Below are 23,080 nucleotides of genomic sequence, written 5' to 3'. Positions count from 1 at the left end.
AGAGCCGAGTCCAGCCTATATGAGAAATACGCTGAATACAATATATTACTATTAAGTAAGTTGGACTGCACATTATTGCAATAAGTTGCTGTAAGAAGAACAGCTCTTTGTGTTTGTCGGCTTTGTGTCTTACAAAGAAAATGGTATGGCTCGCTTTGATTTAGATGAGAAGAGAAAGCTCCACGTTCACGACTCAAAGACAGCTTTTGGCTTGTGGTGTTAAAACTCATTTGACTTTCAGGAGGAGCCTGTTGTCTTTGGTGTGAGCTTGGCTACAATAAAAAAATCCTCTGAACGGCTGAGGGCAGAATACTAATAATCATATTACACAAGTGCATAGGGCAGACCCTTACATATTGTAGGGAATTGCATAAGGAAGTAGTGAAAATGCCTTGGTTTACTAATTCAAAGCTCATCTGCATCCTTGTTCTTTTCTCCAGAGGTTTCAAAAGCAGCCTGTTTTTGTATGTTTTGCCTTGCCAATTATTTTATGCCACTCAAGAGTAAAGGACAAAGGGGGAAAGATGACAGTAACACACTAGCTCCAGCAGCCTTTGAAATGACTCAAATGATGCCCTTGTGGATCCGCCATTAGCAGCAATGCTTATCTAAGAAAAAGGCTGGGCAGCTGCAGCATCCCAAATATCTTCACATAAGTGGACATAAAGGCCCCTATTTCTCATCTGTGCCACATCACACAGACTCTGCTATGGGTGAGGGAAATGGCCAGCCTGTGAATTCTGCATTCTCTAGTCTGTCTTTGCTCTAGATTGTGCAAGTGACATATTAAAAGTTATGCAAGCATTGAAATAAAAAGCTAATATTTGTAGAAAATAAATGACAAATAAATTGGCTAAAAGTACATCATATAGAAGTGCTACAGATGGATTTAGAGGCCTAAAGCTACATTGCACCTTCTACATTTGTTCTATGCTGCCAAAAACGTCTCAGTTGTTATAATATAATAATGTTGTGTCTCTTGCTGGAAAACTCAAATTCGACATGGGAAATACAACACAGCATGTTTACAATCATATAGATCCAACTAGCAGGTAGTAGCCTACAGGCAGGTGGGACATAGTTCTGCTCCAGAGCACAGCAGTGATGGAGGGCCTCTCTGCAGAAGGATATACATGTGAGGCTATGTTCTATGTGTCTGCTGTTTGGATGAAAGCATTGTTTATTTGTACAAATGAGCATGTGTCTGCCTGCTTCACTGACTTGACACATGTGATTGCATAAACATGTGCACTTATAGAGTCAAGCTGGATAGTTTATATGGAATTTCACCAACACATATTTTACTCTATGGATTGGGCTACTGCTGCTCTCATTGTGAAGTGGTAATGGGAAAACTGCCTTACCATCACTGCCAGATTAAGCACTCAGCAGCACGTCTCTTATCTGATTAAGTTAGCATTAGGTAAACTTTAAATGGTTTATAAAAGTGTGGTGGGGGCAGTTGAAGCCTGGTGGTGGGATGTAGGTGCTGTGGAGAGAAGAGGCAGGAGAGACAAACTGCCAGCAGAGACAGCAGCCTGGTAATGCTGCGCTGAACAGACTGAGAGACAGAGGGGGTTAGAACAGGCACACAACACATAGAGCTCTGGGCTGCATAAGAATATGTGGCAGGGAGGTGCAGGGGATATAAAGTAGGGGCCACAAGCTGCATTCACAAGTAACAATTCTCAAAGAGTCAAAGCAGAATATTGTCAGATTTAGTTTAGAGGTACTTTAGGATAATTTTAATTCTACCATTTTCTATTTGGTTTTGATTTTGGTAGCATTTTTTTAATATTTAAATTCAATTAAACAGTATGTAAAAGTAATTCATCATTCTAAATATTGGTCACAATCACTGGCGGCTTGAACATACAACTTGAACATACAACTGCATCATTTTACTTATTTTTGCTGCTTTTGTGTAACTTAAAATTGTGAGAACACACAGTTCTGTCGATGTTCTGGCCTTTAATTTGAATACTAATGTTTGATTTTCATCAGTAATGCATGCAGCACATTTACTGTAGACAAGGAGATGGCCATTACCAACAATAATAGCAGAGCCACTTATGAGAGCAGGATAATGTGAGACAGCCGACAAGGACTCAGAGGTCTGTGCAAGGACCAGAACACCAAGTATATTTATGCACAGGTTCTGTTAAATAATGAGAAATGGAGACTGCTCTACCTGAGGACTGGTTTGTTTGAGGCGATATCTTATGATCTTATAGCTTGTCATTTTGTGAGTTCTATAGAATATAAGTCCACACTTACGGAATCAGATAATGTTGGAGTCTGTTTACATTTGTTAAGCTTATTATAATTTTGAAGCTACAGTGTGATATGTTTCTCTAATCATGGTTTCGGATTCATGTTATGGGTGACATTATGAGGACTTTTCACCTTTCAAAAGATAAAATATTTAGTTTTGAACAGTCAATCGCTATGGCAACAGTGCACATTTTCCACCACCCTGAGACCCTGGCTACACACACCCAGAAATGTCTATAAATGAATAACCAACATTTGTCTGCATTTGGGATCTATACACATGATCAGATTTTTGAAGTCAATATTATTATCATTATTTATAATTATTATTATATTATTTCTATGAACGGTCTTCATGCCGGTTCTCTCCCAGACAAGTGGGTGGACAAGCCACATATTTCTGTCAGCTGTGGACCGTATGGAACATCACTGCTGCTGCTTCTGTAATAATGAGGAAAGTGAACTTTTTTGCCAGCTTCCTGCGCCATTTATAGGTCACTATCACGATGTATGAACAGCATGTGTGGTGGTGCAGTTTTGTAAAATGGTGGTATTGTTTTGTGCAACAGTGCCTGGATGATTGTGCTGTCAGACACAGAACTGTGAGTGACCTTCAGGACAGCGCTCTGTCAGACTTTGGGGGAAATATTGTTATTTTCTTCATGGAGGTGCCAAAGCCTGTAATGGGTGGATTGTTCTGTCTTGAGGTGAGTGTCCACATGCGTGTTCTTGAACATGGATTTGTTGTGACGTTATGGCACAGTAGGACCTCTGTGTTTTATCAGTACAATTGGTGTTGGTCTGTTCTATGAAGTGCTTGTGCCAGACACCAACTGTGTGCACTCACCGCTTACGCACAGATGTCCCCTGTCCACATTTAGCCTATTTCAACTATATCTACTTTTCTTTGGTGAATGGTGAATGAATAAGTAGGGGGAAAATAACAATTACATCATCACAAGAAGGAAATAGGAATATGAAATGTCAACAGATTTGTTTTTTTTGTTAGGTAAAGTAAGATCTGTACTTGTTTGTCCAGATTACTATGAAGCAGTAGGCTACACATCCTTGCTAAAGTACACACCAGGCTGATGTTGTTATTTGCATACAGATGCAGGCAATATTACATTGGATCCTGGTTAGCTTGCTGTTATGGTGCCATTTTGTATGTAGCCTAACACACAACCTAGATTTATTTATGTCGTAGCCAAAGCTTCGTCTTTTGTGTTGGTATGACAACTCAAAAAACAGACCCATCAGAAAAATGAAACTCTTCTGGATGCTGCTGTTTGGTGGATAGTCAACTCCGTCACAGGCGCATTAGCCACAGTGTTTCTGCAGTCTTCTGTGGGGACTGTATTGTGTTTGGGCGGTGATGCTCTGTAAATAGCATTAGTTTCGCTGGGTAAAGAAAAGACTTGTCACATTCTCAGTAAGACTTGTCTCAGGCAGCAGCTTGTAGACCGAGCCACTGTCTACACTGGCGAAGACGTGCCAGACAATGGGATCGGCACTTGTCAGCGATTTTGAACGGACTTAGGGCTCCACGGGCTGACGCATGTGGGTTAGCTCCGAGGGAGGAACGTGGCCCTGTGCAGAGGAGAGGCGCCGTGAGAGGAAGAGTCTGGCTTGAATTTCAACAGCTTGCCCTGGGCTTAAATGAGGAAACACCTGTGTGTCCTGTTCTGTGATCAAGGGCGGGTTGCCAGAGAAAGGAGCCCCCGGCAAACAGGAGAGGATTCACTGTTGGGCCCCAGGAACATGTAGAGCGGATGTAAATGTATGACAGAACCAAACACTATGGGTGTTAAACCTACTAACATGCCAAAAAGCAATAAGCAATATGCGCCTTCTTGCATTTGGGAACTTTCTGCTGGGTTTGTTTTCAAATGAGGACGGTTTGTTAAGGATGCAGCCATACAAATTACATGGAGGAATTAGCATAAGCCACAAATTAGATACTACAAATGATAAAATAACCAGTATTTTGACAACTTGCAACCAATCAACAGCATGTCAGAGGCTGGTTTTGACACAAAACAACTGTATATTTCCTTATATTTAGCATAACAATGAACATATATTGTATAATAAATATAGATAGCCAAGGATTCTATTGCCTGTTAGGGAATTTGTATCACACAAGGCATGTATACTTATTCCGCAGAGAAGTTGTTTTTATATTTATATTCCTACATAGTGTTGGAAGTAATGCGCTACAAAATAAAAGTTACAGCAATATATAGAATTTTTCAGTAACGCAGTACTATAACGCATTCCTGAGTTGAAAATGGGCAATATAAGATTGTAACTGTCAGTTACAATCTCAGTAACTCAAGTTACAAGGGCATGTTATTATGGTGCATGCTGCACAGACATTTCACCAGGCAGCTCACCAAGCACCGCAAAGCTTAGTCTAACCCGCTCCAGCACTTCTGTTCCGTTTAGGTGTATGCTTTCTGTCCCATATCCTGCTGATAGTCCCATGCTGACTATGGAGAAAAGTCCTACCTTAGCATCTCGTGGCTCCGTGTCAGTCCAGCACCTTTTTTCCTCTCTCTCATTCCAATAGTGTCCACACATCAATGCCCGGCTTATTACTCAACTAGAGAGGCAAACTGGTCTAAACTTATGACGGGCTGATCCTAACTCCTAGAAGAAGACCAAGATGTTTCCTATCGTTCATTATGCCAAGCAGCTGTAATTGTCACGAGGAGCAGAGGAGCTGCGTAATCTGAGCAGCATATTACTGTCCTACTGTGTAGCTTCAGTTTTATGAATGTATAATTGTAAGTGTGTGGGCACTAAAATATTTCAAATGCTTATATAAGTGAAGGTGAAAGTTGATTTACAGCAGTGGTTCTCAAATTGTGGGTGAGACTGGGGAGTAAAGCACGGCAGCAGTCTGGGGGTGTGCGCTCAGGGATCATTTGCTCCCATGGCCCTGCTGCTGCCTCCCCTCGTTTATGGATCACAAATCAAATTTAAAAGCAGAGATGTGCCTTCTGTGCGCAGCATCTCCATGTTCAGGATCTAGTTTTGTCTTGGTTTAGTCCGGGCACCCCAGGGGAGAAAGCGAGCTCTCTACATTGTGCAATAGAAATAATGGTGCAGTAAATAAAGAAACCACGCTCCGAGGCAATATTTCAATATGGGTTTTTTGTTTTCAATTTTAAGAACACATTGAAAACAGAAAATCAAACCATTTTATTGCTCACTTCTGTGACTGCAAACATCTCCCATACAGGTGGTGCTTTTGAATGCCACCGTGCCGTCAGTCATTGGAGCAATCACTATCACCATAGGGACTGGCACCATCCCACTCCAGCCTCCAGCGGCCAAGTCCAGCCTCTTTACACCAGCGTTAAGGTCAGCAAGGTGGCAAAAGAGCCACCTGGAACCGCCCCCTGGCAAAGGCTCCAACACTGGCTTCAACATTGTATATAGGCTGTATATTATATAATATATATGAAGCCCAAAGGGTCTTGATCAGATGAAACATGGACAATTTTATTAAAAAGAATACAACATGATACAGTATGAGTTCTATGATATTTGGAAAATACAATGCCACTAAAATATTTCTTAGGAATTTTCGAACTGCAAATTTGTCAAAACAACAAAAGAAACTCAAACATAATGCAAGCAGTGTAACTCTGATACAATTTTGGGACAGTAATACTCAAATTGCAATTTCAGAGTAACTTGGCCAGCACTGTTCCTACATGTATTATCTTAGATTGATTTGATTTGATCTGATATGGATTTCCCATTTACCGAGGTGAAACATGATTTTATGTTTTGTTTGTCATTGTCTACCAAGAAGAAAGACAAGACATTTTTCTAACTTCATGGGGATGTTTAAGATAAGATAAGATAAGATATTGGTTCAACTGGTTCATGCCAGATTGATATAGCCCTCTGAATTCAGTTCTACACATGTATCCATCTGCAAAGGCTCTTGCTGATAGATACATGTGTAGAACTGGACGTTAAGACAAATACTTCAAGATTGGTCAAAGCATCATAACAGCGGAAGTCACTGAGATCTTTCCTCTCCACAAACACTCAAAGCCCTTCCCTGTGCAAGCTTTTTCACTGCTAAAAGGGCCATAATTGGCATTGCCATATTTGTTTTGGTTGTATTGGATGTTTCACCTTTGGCTTCTGCCCAAACTACAATGCTGTTAGAAAATAGTGTATATAAATTATAGTTGCGTTAATCTGTTTGTGCATGCCCATATTTATTCCTTTATCCACCTTAAATTGTACATTATTGAAATTTAAATGCTCTTAAAAGTGACTATATGATACTTACACACATTTTTCATCAACAAGTAACAGGAAAGAAAACCTCTGTCTCCAGACTGTTTACCACCCAACTGTGCACCGCTCATTTGAATTCTTGACTTGAATGATGCACGATAGGCTTCAACCACACTTTAAAATCCATTCATCTAAGTAAATGTTAAAAGTCCAATCTCCAAAGACACAGCTCATGCTTGCATCACTTGCCCTACACAGACGGGGGGGGGGAGACAAGGGCAGGGGCTGTACCCAGCCTCTTGATTCAGCTTAAGCCGTTTCTGTTGCAGCACAGGAATCATCTCTCGTCTCTAATCTCAGGCAAAGATCCACCATGAGCCAGGAATATCCCAAGATAAATATGGAAAGTGAACAATGCGATTGCTGAGCGGCAACTTCCCATTTTCTACACCTCTCCTAATCCTCTTCAGCAGCACTCGTGAACTGCCTCATCCTCATCTGAATGAGCTGGCACCAACCTGGAGAACAGCGATATATTCCGCTGCTGCTCTCTCCTCTAACATTAGCATCGCAAATGGTGCCGCCAGCCACACCTTGAGATACCACTGCCTCCGCCACCAGCCCAGCCCCGGTAATAACACTTGTTCCTGTCAGCGCGGGCTATAATGAAATGGCTTAATCTCTCCAGACAGCGACAAGATTTAATCTAACTCCAAAGTCAATCACTGCGAAACTAGTTAAATTTAGAAACATCTGAAACAGGGGCTATTGTGATGACTTGTAAAGACACTTGTCAAGAGATTTAAAATGAAAATTTGAATTCCCAAAAAAGTTGGCACACTGTAAGGAGTGGAAAATAAATAGTAGAAGATGATACACGCACAAAACAATCAGCAGGAGTTCAAATGAATGTGGAACGTTTTTGGTCAACTGGCCAATGCAAAATTTCAGACAATGTAATTAAAGACAATTAAGAATTGTTTAAAATTGACCTCATGTTGTATTACAGTGTCTCAACTTTTTCTCAATGGACTGAGTCTAAAATCGTCTCACAAAAATAAATATGTGACATAATAGATGTAAGGTTTACATGTTGAAAATTGTAACCAAAATAAACTCAGGAATGACAGAAAAACAATTGGAGAAATCATGCATTATCTTCACCACAGCAAATACCTTCGTCTTCATCACCGTCGTTATCCGATAAATCCCCGTTCTGTTTTTTTGAGTGGGAACCTATTATTGGAGCAAGAAGAGACATAGAAGAAGCACAGGGAAATTCAAAAGAGACACAAAACAATGGAAAGTTCAAACCAAATACAGACAATGCAATACAATACATCAAAAGTACATATATATACTCTAAATATGGAATTGTAAATAGTTACATAGAAAACAACATTTTTACATCAGTTTGTGTTCAAAAGACATAGGAGTCATACACAAGGCATTTTCACCTGGTTAAGCCCTAATTTAGCCCTGGTTTAGATCTGCTGGTAATCGGAAAGCTGCGATACTTGGCTTTAAAAGCCCGACAACCATTGCCCTACACACTTTCACAATACTTGCAGTTATAATATACTTTTGAGTCAAATCAGTATTTATTTGCCTCGCTCGTTCGGTTTGTTTGGGTAATTGTGAACGCCCAATCAAACTCTGATCAGGACAAAAGAAACAAACTCTGGTCTGGTTGGAAAGGTCAGTCTCGATCCGATTGAACAATTATACTTACAAAAACATGTTTTAAAGCTAAATGGGACCAAACATGAAAAATAACTCTTAAGCTGCCTATATTCAGCCAGTATTAAGCTGTACATGTACAAGTATGTGACAACGTCATACCTTTCAGAGCCTGTGTTTATAAAACAGCAGAGATTTTGATCACATTTTCTTTACCCTGGGCATTCCGAGTGATCCAAAGCATTCAGCCCACCTCATAGTCACATGTCCTCCTGACGTGGAAACACAGGGATGCGACTCGCAGAGGCTGCAGCTCACAATGAGCCGCACATGTGAGGCAGGTTCTGGGTTTGATCCGCAAAAGCCAAATAATTAATCCAAATACTGCTAATGTCCCGCTCCAAGTTTGTGTATGTGGCGCGGATCAGGCAGAGCTCCAGGTCTCACATTTCCATGTCACTCTTTTGGCTGATATTGTTTACAGCGTCTCTACAGGCGAAGGGGGGGTGCGTCTTTCGGTGCATTTGTTTCGATTGACGTATTGTGAACGTGACCAGAGACAATGTTGCAACTTTGGTCCCCAATCGAACCGAGTCCACTGCAGTTTGTATAGTGAATGCCAACTAAGTTTCAATGGCCGTGATAGAAAGGCAGATTAATAAATCAGAGAAATGTCCAACTGTGTTCAATAAAAGAAAAAAACAACACAGAGAACTGAAAAACACTTATAAAAGAAGTTATATTTAGTTTTGAATGATACAAGGATATTTGAGGGACGTGCTACAACTAACTATTGTGATTGGACAAAGCGGTGCTTAAGGGGCCAGATTTACTAAGCATTTCTAAATTGTGAATACATCTTAAAATTAACACGTGCTAATTTGTGCGCATGCTGCACCTTATTTATTTTATTATTATTTATAGCACATTGATGTTTTTATGAGGGGTAAGACTGAGGGATGTGTTGGAAAACCTGCAGCGTTTGCCTGTAACCAGCACAATGATGAATCTGGGGCCGAAGATCGAGAGGATTTCATTATAACCTTCTCGAAAACAGAGTTTCAAATGGGTCAATGGGACGACACGTGCGCTGCTTTGGAGAGGCACAGGTCGAGAGAAACAGGCAAAGAGCGAACAGACGAGTTGCATCTCATCCGGTGTCAAAAGCCTACTCACGGTCCGTTTGATGAACAGATTCTTTACCGTTCCAGTTCAAATGAGAATCCCGGCCAGATTGTCGCAGGTAAAGTGTGTTTCTATAATCTCCCCCTTCCGTCAGAACAGTGTATATTATATTATATTTGTAAATGAGCCATACACAATAAATTGAAATCATGTTTAAGGTCCCATTGATGTGTAAACTGCAGTGGTCTGCTCTGTGCAAAACGTTTATACCTGATTTCCAGACGTGCAACATGTTCGCGCAGTTTTACTCCTCATAGTCTTGATTAATCAGACAGTGTGCACAATTCGATAACCCCCATTGCCCCATTTTAGGTCCCAATTGTAAAATCTGCCTGAGAGACGCAAATCTCAACTGAGCTTTTGGCTCCACCACACTCCGCCCATTTTGCACCTGTGCAAATGCTTCGTAAACCTGGGCTAAAGTGTTTTACTGAAGAAGCCGTATACCAACATAATAAGCTAGTACCTGTTTCCCATGGCCTAAGCCTGATTAGCAGACGTGCTTTAGGAGCTCTTGAGTCCGTTGACGGGGTAACAGTTATTGAGTGATAGCACTTCAGACAGCATAGATTGGTTGGCAGGTGTGGACAAGAAAGCTCTGTCACTCTGCATCGAGCTGTCCGTAAGCTGTGTGTGTCAAAGCGTGAGCCATACGGGGAGCTTGACATCGCCTGTGACTCAGCATTACGCCTATGTACGACCTTCAGCCATCCAAAATGAGCCTTAGTCAAAGTGAATACTACTGTATGTGCTATTTCTGCAGGAGACGGCAAGAACCTGTGCAAGGCCTCTGGAAGGAGATGTGGAACAACAGTTTAAGTACGCCGAGGAGGAACTTGTACTACAGGGTCACATCTAAATCGAGGCTAATTTGGACTGAATAAGGAAAATCATAAATAAAAATCATTCTTTTTCTTTTCTTTATTTGTAAATGGACGGCAATTAAGATGAAATATCACAGCCAAAACAGTACATTTCTGTCAGATGGAGGACCTTGATTCATATTTAGCTTGTTGTGATAGCGATGTGCTAACCAGTATTGTGATCATTTTGCTATATATTGTGGAACAAGGCTACAAGAGTAATCGCAATCGCAATGGGAATGGATACAATTTATGAACTACCATAATTTCCTCCACAAACAATACAATATCCTGTCTTATTCTGCATAATAGAACTGCTAACCCTGTACTGTAAATCATGTTCTGAAATATATGATTCCGATGGTTCTTTTCTGCAATTTTCCTGGACGTGTTGAACAGAACAGAATCCTAATAAACTCTCAATCGCAAATCTAATCGCAGTACGAAAAATCGCAACAAGATATCTTCCCAAATCGCTCAGCCCTCTTGTGGAACTAAAAACACGCCAAAACTTGAGACTGATCACACAACCGGCTGAATATGCAGTGAAAATGTCTGAACGTTATAGGGGCCGCTTCTCTGGTGAAAGAAAAGAGGTTCACTGACAATAGATGAGCTTTGGAGTTAAAAATCACAAAGGTCAGAGAGCGAAGGGAGACTTAGTCAAATGTGAAATGTTGCAGCCTTGACAATTGGCGTAGATATATTCAGTCTGCGATTCTCTGGTGGCCATTTTACACTTCAAGGCTGTTTCGCCCGTCCTCCAGGCTGCTCCTCTCTGCGTCTGTCTATCACTAGTCTGTCTCCCCAAGTGGAGGTGAGGCAACAGCTTGGGAGGGACACATAAGAGAGAATGATGGAGAATGCAGCTAAAAGGTTAAGGAGGCTGTAATCCGCCTGTAAAGGACAGCCAATATTCACACTGCGCTTCAGCTGCTCCCTAAATGCAACTGAAAAGAGGAAGGGAAACAGATAAGGCGCTCTGGAAGGGGATAATAGAAATAGACTGTTGGAGAAAAGACTATATAAGAGTGCCATGCGTTCCTATTCACTAAATCACTAGTTACACTTTAAATTAGATGGTTCCTACAGTTTTAATGGCTCCATCAGTGCTCTCGGTAACTATTTCATCCCTTGTACTTTTATACTATATGGTGAATTTTCTTTTCTAATTGGCTGACTGCAGGGACTTCAAACGGCACACTGCGATACTGCAACTGTGCGCACAGCTGTTACATTACTCATTTGCAATGGTTGTGAATTAGGGCCATAGCTGTAAATGCTAAATATAGATGGATGTGGCAAAAATAAAACATTTTAGTCTGCCAAGTATTTTTGCAACAAAGGAATTCACCCGCCATCTCCAAAGAGAACCTGACTGTTCCCATTTTAATACACCTTCACATCCATGAGGTGTTCCTAAACTTTATTTTAAAATCAATGGATGTAGTTTTAATGTGTCTATTTTAATGTAAAGTTCCTTTGTTGTGTTTCCAATGTAACGGCTATAACCAACCATTTTTGTCTGGCTTTTGCTGCTGTCCCCAAAGAGAAATGCAGCGGTGCGAAAGACAGTGTATTTTGTTACTGGCCAAAAGTAACTATACCTCATTTTAAAGCAGATAACTTTAGTCTCTGAATTGATTAAAATGAATCATTTTTTAAACAAGGCGAAAATGAACAGCATTGACGTGCAAAGTAACTAATAAAAAATCAAATAACCATAAAATGTACTTATTACTTAACCACTGGGTTGTTTATGCTAAATAACACAAGGGCCCAAGATTAATAGTAATCTGCATTTCCAAGTTCCTCAACATCAGCATATATACGGTATTGGTCTAAAAAATCGTTGGCATTGCTCATTCAGGCCGATATGATGGTGGTTTTAGTGCCCCCCAATACTGTATTTCCTGTACATACAGTAACCTTCCAAAATAAAGAAAGACCATGGCCTTTTTGCCTTCTGAAAACGGAACAGCAGAGGTGGTAGTATTAAGTTACATTTACTTGAGTAACTTTTCAAGAAACTGCATACTGCTCTTGGAGAAACTCTCTGACACTGACGCTACACTTTTACTCTTACGTGAGTAAAATTTAGTTTGAAGTAACAGTCTCTTTTTTTATAATTGATAAATGATTTGAGCATTTGTGCTTCTTGGACTGCTCCTTCTGATCTGATTTAGTTTGAATAATTTTGTAGAAAGTAAAAGTCAGTCTTACCTTTAGCAGACACTTGTCTCAATGAGCTCCTGTTTGTCTCAGAGCCACGGCTCATCGTTTGAATGATCAAGTTGTTTTCATGTCGTTTTCTAATCTATCCCGACACTTTTTGCAAAGTTATGTAGAAGAGGCTTTTTTGTTAAATCCATGGTCAGATCGAATGGCGTGCTCTTCTCGGCGCTTTCTACATGCAGCCAATCAAACACCAGTTCAACAAAAATAACCAATGAGACGACGGGTAAAGAGAGCTAGCATCCAATCAGATGCGGAGAAGAACATTTCAGACGGACAGTCAGAACAGCCAGTCAGAGCAGAGAACGGCGCAGACCGCAATCTATGGCTTTAAAGTTTGAATATGAAAAGAACAAGATGATCAAACTAAGACAATTATGCTGAAAAGTAGCAGATTTCTGTAGATAAAGAATTTATTGATTTAGGGGTTTTGGTATATTGTGCAAATAACCATGAGCCCCCTAAGCCACTCCCCCGCTCCACTGATGGTCTGGACCCTGATTAAAAGGCCCACAAAAAGAATCAAGACTGAACATGCTTTTAAGCCGGGTGTCCACTGCACTTGTTTTCATCTTATAAGGTTTATATCTGTCACATTACAAGACGATTTAAGTTTAAGTTGTAAGACAAAACACAAACACACTTGTGCAATGGTTCACGCGATCAGTCGTGGCTATGATCAAAGTTTGTCTGAGTGAATATCAGACTCTAGGCTCTGTGTAGTGATGTCACAGGAGTTTTACCGGTTAGCGGGGGCTAGCATGACGATGCTAGCGGCGTTAAACATTTGCAGACATTTATTTGAGAAATAATCAGATAAGATCCTAGAGGAGTGCTTGGGTTTACAGTTTGACAGAGATTTATCGTAGATGCGGCGTCAGGAGGGCTCACACAAGAGGTTGAAATAAATTGTAGGTCGTCTTTACAACGGACGGTTCTTGGTTATGTGTCTATAATATATGATTTTGAGTTACGAATCACAACATTCCCCCAAATCAGACATTTTTAGTCGCAGTAGACACCTGACGTTAGACTTTAGACAACACAAAGCCAATAATTGCTGCGTTCGGTTTGCTTTGATCATGATTAAAATATGATTAATTGTGCAGTCTTATGTTGGATCAGCTTCTTTTTTCATGGAATAAAGGCGGTCAATAGCTGTTGAGAATTTAGAAACAACAGGGCTGCTGTGATCGTGTGTCCATAAGCAAATTTTTCTCACATGAGACGCAGAGGGTGAGTGGCTCAGCCCCTCACACACTCACTCCCTCAGTCCTTTGACTCGAGGACACACAAAGAACAGAACACAGATATTGAGCCTGGGCCGACTGTGGAGGCTTGACAGCACAGCAGCAGGAGCCCTTTGAATGGAAACTTCCTGCTTCCACCACGTCCAGCATTTTAATCAGTGCATGACCCCACCTTGGGCATGAATACAGCCTGCAGATGATAGATGTTAATGAAACATCATAAATTAGCCCCAAATTAAACAGACAGTGTAGCTCAAACCACACAAGGAAGTGTTTGTTCTTGTCTTCTTGGAAAGTTTCGGCTCTTGCAGAGATGTGTAGAGTACAGATTTGCTCTCAGGGACTGGCCCCTCTCCTCTTGTAGCAGAGCTGAGTCAGCCAACCAACGGGATTACCATGGTGCGTTACTGTCTGCTGTGGCCCAGACAAAGTCTAACTGGGATTTGGGTTTTTTCACATTTTTCACAGCTCTATTGACTATGGGTCCTCTGGTGTGAGGAACAATGATGGAGTGGTTAATCTACAGATCTGGCCCTGGATAAACCGTGTATGATCCTGCTTGTCTTAATATCAATATAACAATAACGTGATGGCTCTGCAAATAATACACTGCTACACAACTGATCTATGAGTTGTTGGTTTCTTTTGTGTCCACTTGTTGGATGTTCCTATCCTGGACTGTTACGGTTGGTATATGTCTAGCCTAAAGCACATCTGAAGTGGTCTTTTAGAAGATGCAGCATTGTTGGAAAAGAAATTCGATGACCTAAAGGACATGTTTTACAAGCAGTGAACGAGACAAACTATAAGGGCCTGGAGAAAATGCTGATACAATTCAGTGGATTCTGCCTCAACGAGCCAAACAGCGCTAAACAGTGGTCTTTTAAATGTGGTTTAGCGATTGAACAAGGTAAACCTCTCAACAGATGATGATAAAGCATTGTCCGGAGCTGTTCTTTAATACGGTGCCCTACAGCATGCTCCAGCACATCATTACCATCAGACCATTCAGATCCAGAGGAGCTCACACATGAGTCAAATCCTATATAGGGCTGACAGCATGCAGACAGTGGGGTCCAGTTCAAAGACATGCTGATCTGGCAAAAGGTCCACATCCATGACCTTTACAGCAACGGTCTCACAGCGATGTTCTATTGTGAGAAAGATGGTCAGCTCCTTAAAAATACTACTACTAAATTTCCATGGGTTACAAAATGATGCAAAATCAGGACCATGGCCATAGCAATTAGCAATTCAAAATAAAATGTAATGTATATTGATTTATTCCAAGAAAACTATTTCAATTGAATGCTTCTTTTACATCTTTCATCAGCTGAACACACTGTTGCTCTTTGGACCGGAGCCTTTTGTCTTTTGCGCAGTTAGTGTGTTATAAATAAAGCTCTTGCTGCAGCACATCAATATAGAAGGTTTTATTTGGTGTCCGCGTTTAGCTAGCATCAGTGAAGCCTTTCTATAGCATTATGCGCTAGGTTTCGGGCTGTGTGTAAATAAAGACACGACTTGACGACGCTGCGCAGCAACAAAGCAGAAAGACGTGACGCGTGGGAACAGTGGGCCTCTGATAACTCCTCATGAGCCGCAACAGAAGCCAGTTTGCACCAGACCGTCACTTTCCAGAGGCCTTCATAAGCTGCTGGCCGACCGGGGAATATCCCATGTCTACCTATTGTCACTCCACTGGATTAACTGTGCTAGAGCGGTAAATTCTGCATCACTTCGTCATCTGAAAAAGCTGTTCAAAAGTTGCACACTCGCCCCAAAAAATGGTGCTTGTGAATATGAGCGATGTTTCAAATGGTTTCTGAAAGCTGAGAACAAGTTGAAGCTACATTAAATGTTTCACACAAACTCATCTTGAATATGAACTCTATTTGTTCATCACGTGTCCTACATTTAATGAGGTGGGCGAGTTTTCGTCTCTCTTGATAGGCATCAACAACAAATGTGCTTTGTGCAAGGTAAGAGGGTCATTTACCTCAGATGTTACAACTGCATCCTGTTGCTTGGCAACAATCACACCATTTAATCAGGAGTCAAACAGTGCTTTGTTCATAATAGTCTGCACTGTGGCTGTGGGAAAGTGATTTTTGAAGATGCCTTGAGCATGACTCAAATTACAATCCTTGGTAAAAGCAAAAATATGACATATAGAAATGTAATTGTTAGCTACAATAATGTAATTAAAATCAAATAAAATTTATGAACAGTTTAACTTTCAGCCAGCAGAGCATTGCAGAAATGTGTCTTACTTTAGGCAAGATGGACACATTATGCTTCATTTGCACTGCTAATTCAACATAAACCAGGATTAGCAGGAGCGATATATGATTGGAAAAAAGTGTTCCCAGAGAGATTGAAAATTATAAACTTTTATGATTGTAGTGAGAGGTCTGCACAACTAAGCCTTATGTGCACTGTCATGTGTCAGAAAGCAGCATAAGGTTTGGATAAACCCTTTTCTCATTATGGAACATGACCAAGATAATTGAAAATTTATAAGTGGAAGTGGAAATATTAAAGAGATTTTTTAGGCCATATTCCACAACTGGGACTAATTCAGAAGCAGTAACGCCTGGGGGGTCAGTCAGTCTCTTAAAATTAGTTTTAAATGTGAGTGAACAGTAAAGCTAACATCTGCTTCAGCCTCGGTGGAAATCAACCACAGTGGTCTCAAACTGGAGCTTTACTGTACACTGCTAAGCCCAGGATCACACATGAAACTATTACAAGCCTTCAGGCAGACTTCAGGCAGGCTTCAGAAGACTCCCTCTGTTATTACTGACTCTAAGATTTAGCATGGGCTGATCAAACTGACATTAGCCTGTTATGGGTTTGAGCTGGAGAGATGCTTTCTATTTGAACAAGCCTGAATAATGGACATAATAGAATGGTAGCTCAAAATTGTGTGTAAACTTAATTAACAGCTAAAGATGAGATGAGCCCTGGTCTCAAGTTTAGTTTTCTAATGAGAGCCATTTGAGTGGAGAGAATGCACATTACTTTGGGAGATTCTGCTTCTGACTTAATCCTCAGATGTTATTAAACAGAAAGGTCTGACATTCGGATAAATAAAGCAAATGTACTCCTGTCATTATAATGCACTCCTGTCATTTTAAACAACATTTGGTCATGTTTCAATTATGTAACATTTTGACACTTCAATGGTTATTTTAGATATCTTTAATTAGATATTTTACACATTAGACATAGACAAGACAGTCAGGGTAAGGCAAATGTTCTTAGGAATTCAAAATAAGATTACATATGTGTGCAAAATTGTTGGTGTGCAGCTTAGTTAGGCCTGAACACCAGTAGCATTTGAATTTTTGAAAAAGTTAAGTAAAATGACCAAATGTTGCTGAATTCCATCCTAACAATCCTTATTGGACACTTTATACATCCATGCAAATATAATATCTTAAAAGTGGTATGGACGATTTTTTTCAGCAAATTTTTTATCATATTTCCTCGTGGCGTGGGTAAATCATTTGTCCTGCCACGTATCAATCATAAAACGCACCTACCGCTCACCTGCAGCCGCGTGCGGTTCGTCCCCACGTTTCCGCGTGCCAAAGCGCATGGATCTATCATAATATAGTTCCCTCAGTATACGGGGCAAAATGAAGACGGAGAAAGACAGTTCGAGCTGACGCAGAAGTGGACAGAAATCTACGGGAGACGAGCGATGCGATGCGCTCCGTTACGCTAATAAACAAACGCACGTGTGTGTTGTATCAGTCCGCACGGGGAGTGCGCATGCGCACTTCCGCCTGCGTTCTCAAAGCGCCGAAAAATCGTCCATACCGCCTTTAAACAATTGCACTCATTATCTTGACGAAACTTTAAGGCATGATTGTCTTTTCACACTCACACTACTACTATCGCACATATGCACTCATTATTAGCATTTTCTCACATTTCTCACATGTGTCAAAGTTTCTCTGACTCACAGACCCCACGCTCATCCCAATTAGCGCTCAGATCTGGGACTTGATTGCTGGTGACATTGCCGACTTTGGAAGGATGCACTGATCGCTCTTGCTTTGGGCTTTCGTTCAAAATCCGTCTTTTTCGGTGCATGTATGGATTTGTTTTACATACCTCCTTTTCTACACATTTTCTTGTTGGGTTTCCTGGCACATTCCTTGGATATTCTTTTGACTGTAAAATGAATGGGAAAACTACAAAATAACAGCGAGCTCTGTAAAAGATAGCAGGTAACATGCAACAACCGATTCCAACCATTTTTTGTAAGACCCGTCTCCCCTCCACCCCTAAAACCCAGTCAGTAATGACAAGAACAACAAAAGGACCTGTTGAGAAAGTAACTGGGGTGTAACTGCAGAAATATTCCAAAATGGTGGAATGAATTTGCTGCATCCTGGGACGAAGGAAGCCCATATTCACATGCACTTCTATTTAAGACCCAATACAGCCACACAGACCTCTGCAAAGAGACATTTAACTTTCTAATCTGATAACCCAAAGTGTTATTTGACATTGTCCATTTTGAGGCACTTAACATTTTAGAGCCATTTTCCTGTGTGGGTCTCCTTTAAGTGGTGTAATAATGGGAGCAGCTTAAAAGTATCAACAGCAATAAATCTAAAACTTTCCAGACGTTTTAGTTGCTGCAGACCAATCAATGTTAGCCCTTTGGTTCTAAAGCTTGCTTCTTTTGTGCAAGTACTAGACAAGGAGTGTAAAGGGTCTTACATAGTAACGGCTGATGCCACGGGCCTCCTCTGTACCAGAGGACATTTCACCAACCCTAAAGGTCATTCACTTATGGAGCAGGCGTCTGATTCCCCAGGACAGTCAAGACAGTGAGGGGAGGGAGGTGCACCGAGAACTTCCAATCTCTTTCTTTTTGGATTTGAATCATTTTTGTTGTTAAACATATTATTTGGTCATCAAAAGAGGAACCTCTAACAGTGTCATGAAAGGGGAGAGTTGATGAAAAGATTTGTCCAGTCAAGATGGAGGAGATGGACACAGACACAGCATGCGCCAGACAACAGGTCATGCGCAAAATTGAGAAACGTTTGAAAAAAGATAAGAGGGACAGCAACAGAGATGTGTGTTCTGGTTTACCCAATGCACTCACCATCTTCTGTTGGAACATAGATGTTGAGATAAAGACAATCCTCGTGTTGGTCCTGTATGAAGGTGGTGACTATATCCAGGTTAAAGGTGAACCATATTGGCATCATAATCTCTGGCACTGCATTGTGGATATTCTGTGGGCAAACAGGGGCAAAGTGGGTAGCGTTCTTGATGCCTGACCACGATGACGGTGGCTCTGGGGGCAGGAAGCGTTTCTCTCCGACAGGAGGAGCAGCGTAGGGAACCCCTAAGTACTGGTCCACTGGCCCCAGGATCTCACTGGGCAGGGGTACCCTCACCCCCCGCAGTTTACCATACTGCGTGTTCACAGTGGGGTGGTAGTTCTGACTTCTTATTGCCATAAAGTACCAACAAAAACATAGTATCCACAAGGAAGGATTGAAGTTGGTGCAAGCATGGGCACCATGCCAGTTCTTAGAGTAACAATGATGTCTCTTTGAAGAAAACCACATGGTCCCTGTGAGCGACAGCAACGGTGAGCGACCAACATACAGGGCCGACCGCCCCGGCAGAAACACGGGCTTCTGTGCCTCTGCTCAGCTTTCCAGTCGAGTCACCTCTGGGACAGTCATCAGCTGTGATACTGCAGGCCGGGAGCGCAGGAACAAGGGAAAGTCACAATTCTATGGCTCCGTCCCCGTGAGGTCCTTAGTCACTGTCCTCTCTCACTTGTCAGGTCTTCTGCTGCAAGGAAAGAAAACAGGAAATGAATGGCATTGCACTGAAAACCCAGCATCACTTTTATCGACTCATCTGTCAGGACATAAAACAGCTCCTACAGTGACAGAACTCTTACTGATATCATCTATTATGGTTATAATTATGATAAAGATGATGCTATGACACTGATGCAGCAATTAAATGTTGTCAAGTTGTGCCTAGAAGTGCTAATAGGGACTCTCAGCTGTTATACACGGGTCATTTTTAGAGTCAATTATTCACATTGCATCATTTTCAGGAAAGGCATGGCTCGAACTGTCACTAGTCCCAGAGTCATGAACAATTACATGGTTTGTAGGGTAACAGTCATACAGCTCCCCTTGGTGTTGTTCTCATTTAGGCACTATTGAAATTCCAGGCTGCAGTGCTGGCTCTTACATCGGGTCACATTTCAGAATGACCAGAGGGGTGTGGCAGGAGTCCTTCCAGAGATTGCACTATGTAGATGCTAAACAGCACTCCCCAGGTGAAGCCAACAGTGCCAACAACACACCTCCCCACTTGGCCTGATCAATTTTCAATTTCCGAGGCTTAGGGCACCCCTACTGCAGCATTCACTTCAATAACAATGGCACAGAAACACCAGCATTTAGAGCTGGGTATTGCACTCCAAAATGTGTAAATGATTTATAATGTATCAACAGCCATTGGAGATGCAGAGAGAGAGAAAAGCAATCCTGACGTTCGGTGCTTTTATAGCGAGGTAGCTATTCCCATCTGCTGCAGCCATGGATCAACGCAGGCTCAGAGGCCGACTGTTTGAATCCGAACACACGGAAAATGAACGCTGCACATCAAAATCCATGGACATGCATTTTTAAATACAGCAGATGAGCAAAGCCTTTTCAATTTATGGGTAAATGAAATTGGTGTGGTGGACAGTTGAGTTCATGGCGGTGCATACTGAGTACAGGCTAAAGCATGAAAAGTCAAGCATATCCAATTGGTTGGAAAGGGTACATGCCTGGGAAGGGACATGAGATGACTTCAGGATTATGAAAGAAACAAGATGCAGGGGCAAAAGCAGTGTTGCCACAGGTTCTTTGTGCACACTTGAACCACAAATTGTATGCCCTGTGCACCCACTGAAATATGCAATTTCTCCTGGGAAATCAAGAGCATAAAACGAGTACAGAAAAATATATTTTGTATGATGTAAAATATTGCATGATGCAAAATCAAGCATCGTGGTAGAATTGAACCCCACCCCTCTCCCAACATCACAAAGCACAATTTAAAATATTTTAGGAACTGAGATCCGAAGAAATGCAACATAAGACAAGATGTACAATTTTCAAAAGGGCTAAATTATTTTCCAAGTTTATGTGTAAAAAAAAGAATAATTCAAATCATATAGACCCTTTAAAAGTGTGTAAACAAAAACAATCTAAATTCTGGCACGGGGCAAACTTGAAGTGTAGGTTAACAAATATTTCAAAAATGTTTGAGCCCACAATACTTTTTAATTGTATCTACAGTATTACATAATTAACCGCAAACTATACTGTTTGTGAGACTCAGATACATTTTTAGGATAGAAAATAAAAGAACAAAAAAATGACATTTCTAAACAGGAAAATCTCAATTTGATCTTAGTTTTTGTAATAAAGACTTGAAACTATTCAACTTTAGATCTCAGATTTTTAGATTCAGATTCTTTAGATTCAGTTACTCATTGAAAATATTTCACAGACTACTTGGGACATTCTGAAGGCTTAGCATTTTAGGGGGACAATAGTTTGTAATTTAAATACAATTAACACGAAATTAATTCAAAATATGAACACTAGCAATGATGAGACCATTGGTTGGTGCAGTTACAGTCTGCTGAGCACCTTCCACGTGGTCAAAGTTGTGTGTGGTGAACAGCTTCAATCTTTAACGGACCCTTTTATAGTTGAATTGTTTTAGCCAAGTCTAAACGCATGAGTGAACGCAAGATTTATTTGATAGCTGCTCCGTCCTCTAATGACTAATGGCTCTATTAGACACTGCAGTGTGAAATATTACTAAAACTCTCCTTATCTTTGAATACATGTCAATATCTTATTCTTAAAAAGTCCTCAACTTAATCTTATTTCTGATCTATTTTGAGATGTTTGGGTAATGAACTTCACTAAATTGATGTCTACAAACTGATAACAGCGTCTGAAGTTTTCCAGAGAGGGGCACCTTTACTATTCCCAACAGTAAAGATTTTTAATTTCGGCTTCAGAAGTGCTCACGCTGCATATGAGAACTGCGATAACACTCATTGCGAACTGAGATAAAATATGTTGGGTCAAACTTTTTAATAAGGACATAGGAAGGACAGAGGACGGTGTGTGTGGGTGGGTGTGTTTAGAGGGCATTTTTCACCCGTCCAGTCGCTTCATGGGTCCACAACACTTTGATGTCTCTACCTGCTGAAGCCGTGCCAAGGGACAGAGGCGGACAAAGGAGAGATTGCCCGACTTCTCTCCAATCATCCCCAGAAAATATCGAGCGGCTCATCAGTGTGGCTTTGCGGACTAATAATAAATACAACTTAAGCAGGGTTGAAACCAGGACGGGAGAGCTGAGGCATCGTGTAAGACTGGAATGCAAGATGATGGAAATGTGTTTATGTCAACTAAACATTACGGCTTTGTCTGGTATTCAAAATTGTTTCCAAAAACTGGAAATATCTGAGATGTTGATTAATGATTCTATTGAAAGAAAATATGCTTACAAAGGCCAGTTCCAAGACAAAGTTAATTGAATGTTTCCACAAACTAAAACCAAAATGCAAATAGATCTATATGATAATTCTACTTGAGTATGAAACAAAGGAACAAGTTTAGGCAAAACTACTGTATGCTCTGTCTTTCTATAACTATTTAAATTCTGCATATATGGCATACATTTGTGCTTTGAACTATTGGCCATTTGCATCAGAGTTAAAGAAAATAGAATAGGCCATTTGAAGAAAAGTAATCGAGAATCGTTTCAAATCTAACCACCAAAGCCAAATGGACTCTGCATTCCCGACAGCCAATACCACTGCTCACAGTCCTGTTGACTCTCTTCAATCAGTTATTACAGTAATCAGTTCAACAAAGGCATTCGCAGAGCTGCCTCACTCGCCCGGAACATCGAACGCCAAATGAAGTGTGGCACCTCGACCTGAGTGAAAATAAGCACTGATCACAAATGTTTTGAGCAGCGCTGACCATTGCACAAACTCTAAGAGACAAACAGATAAAGAACTAAGCAGACGTGTTTACCTCGACTGAACTGAATACATGTGGAAACAGCTAGAGTTTAACTTAACTTTAACTTCCATTTTGTCTGCCGCGATCTTCTAACTAAACTACGTCTTGTTCTTCAGAATGATGTTGTTACTGAGGTATCCTTTATCTTCCCCATAAAGTAATATTTCTCCTGTATTTGAGCACCCTTCAAGGATCAGTGGGCAACCGCAATACTACCTTTTAC

General features: G+C 40.9%; 1 protein-coding gene across 2 annotated transcripts in view; it reads right to left on the bottom strand.

Moving 5' to 3' along the window:
* Positions 1-19,581, bottom strand: part of nlgn3a (neuroligin 3a) — a 142,527-nt gene extending 122,946 nt beyond the window's left edge. Inside the window, exons 1-3 of one of the 2 annotated variants that reach the window (XM_072438279.1) lie at positions 18,885-19,581; positions 17,879-17,938; positions 7,717-7,776 (exon numbers count right to left, since the gene is read on the bottom strand). In XM_072438279.1, the coding sequence (XP_072294380.1) occupies positions 7,717-7,776; positions 17,879-17,938; positions 18,885-19,356 (592 nt within the window). In that variant the 5' untranslated portion in view covers positions 19,357-19,581. The remainder of the gene's footprint in view (positions 1-7,716; positions 7,777-17,878; positions 17,939-18,884) is intronic. The other variant, XM_072438288.1, reaches the window with a different exon arrangement.
* Positions 19,582-23,080: the final 3,499 nt, after the last annotated feature.

Source organism: Eucyclogobius newberryi, unplaced genomic scaffold, assembly GCF_026437365.1.
Source record: "Eucyclogobius newberryi isolate DKJ021-1_F unplaced genomic scaffold, fEucNew1.0.hap1 SCAF_11, whole genome shotgun sequence".
NCBI classification, from domain to species: Eukaryota; Metazoa; Chordata; class Actinopteri; order Gobiiformes; family Gobiidae; genus Eucyclogobius; species Eucyclogobius newberryi.
This window is presented reverse-complemented; position numbering and strand designations above follow the sequence as displayed.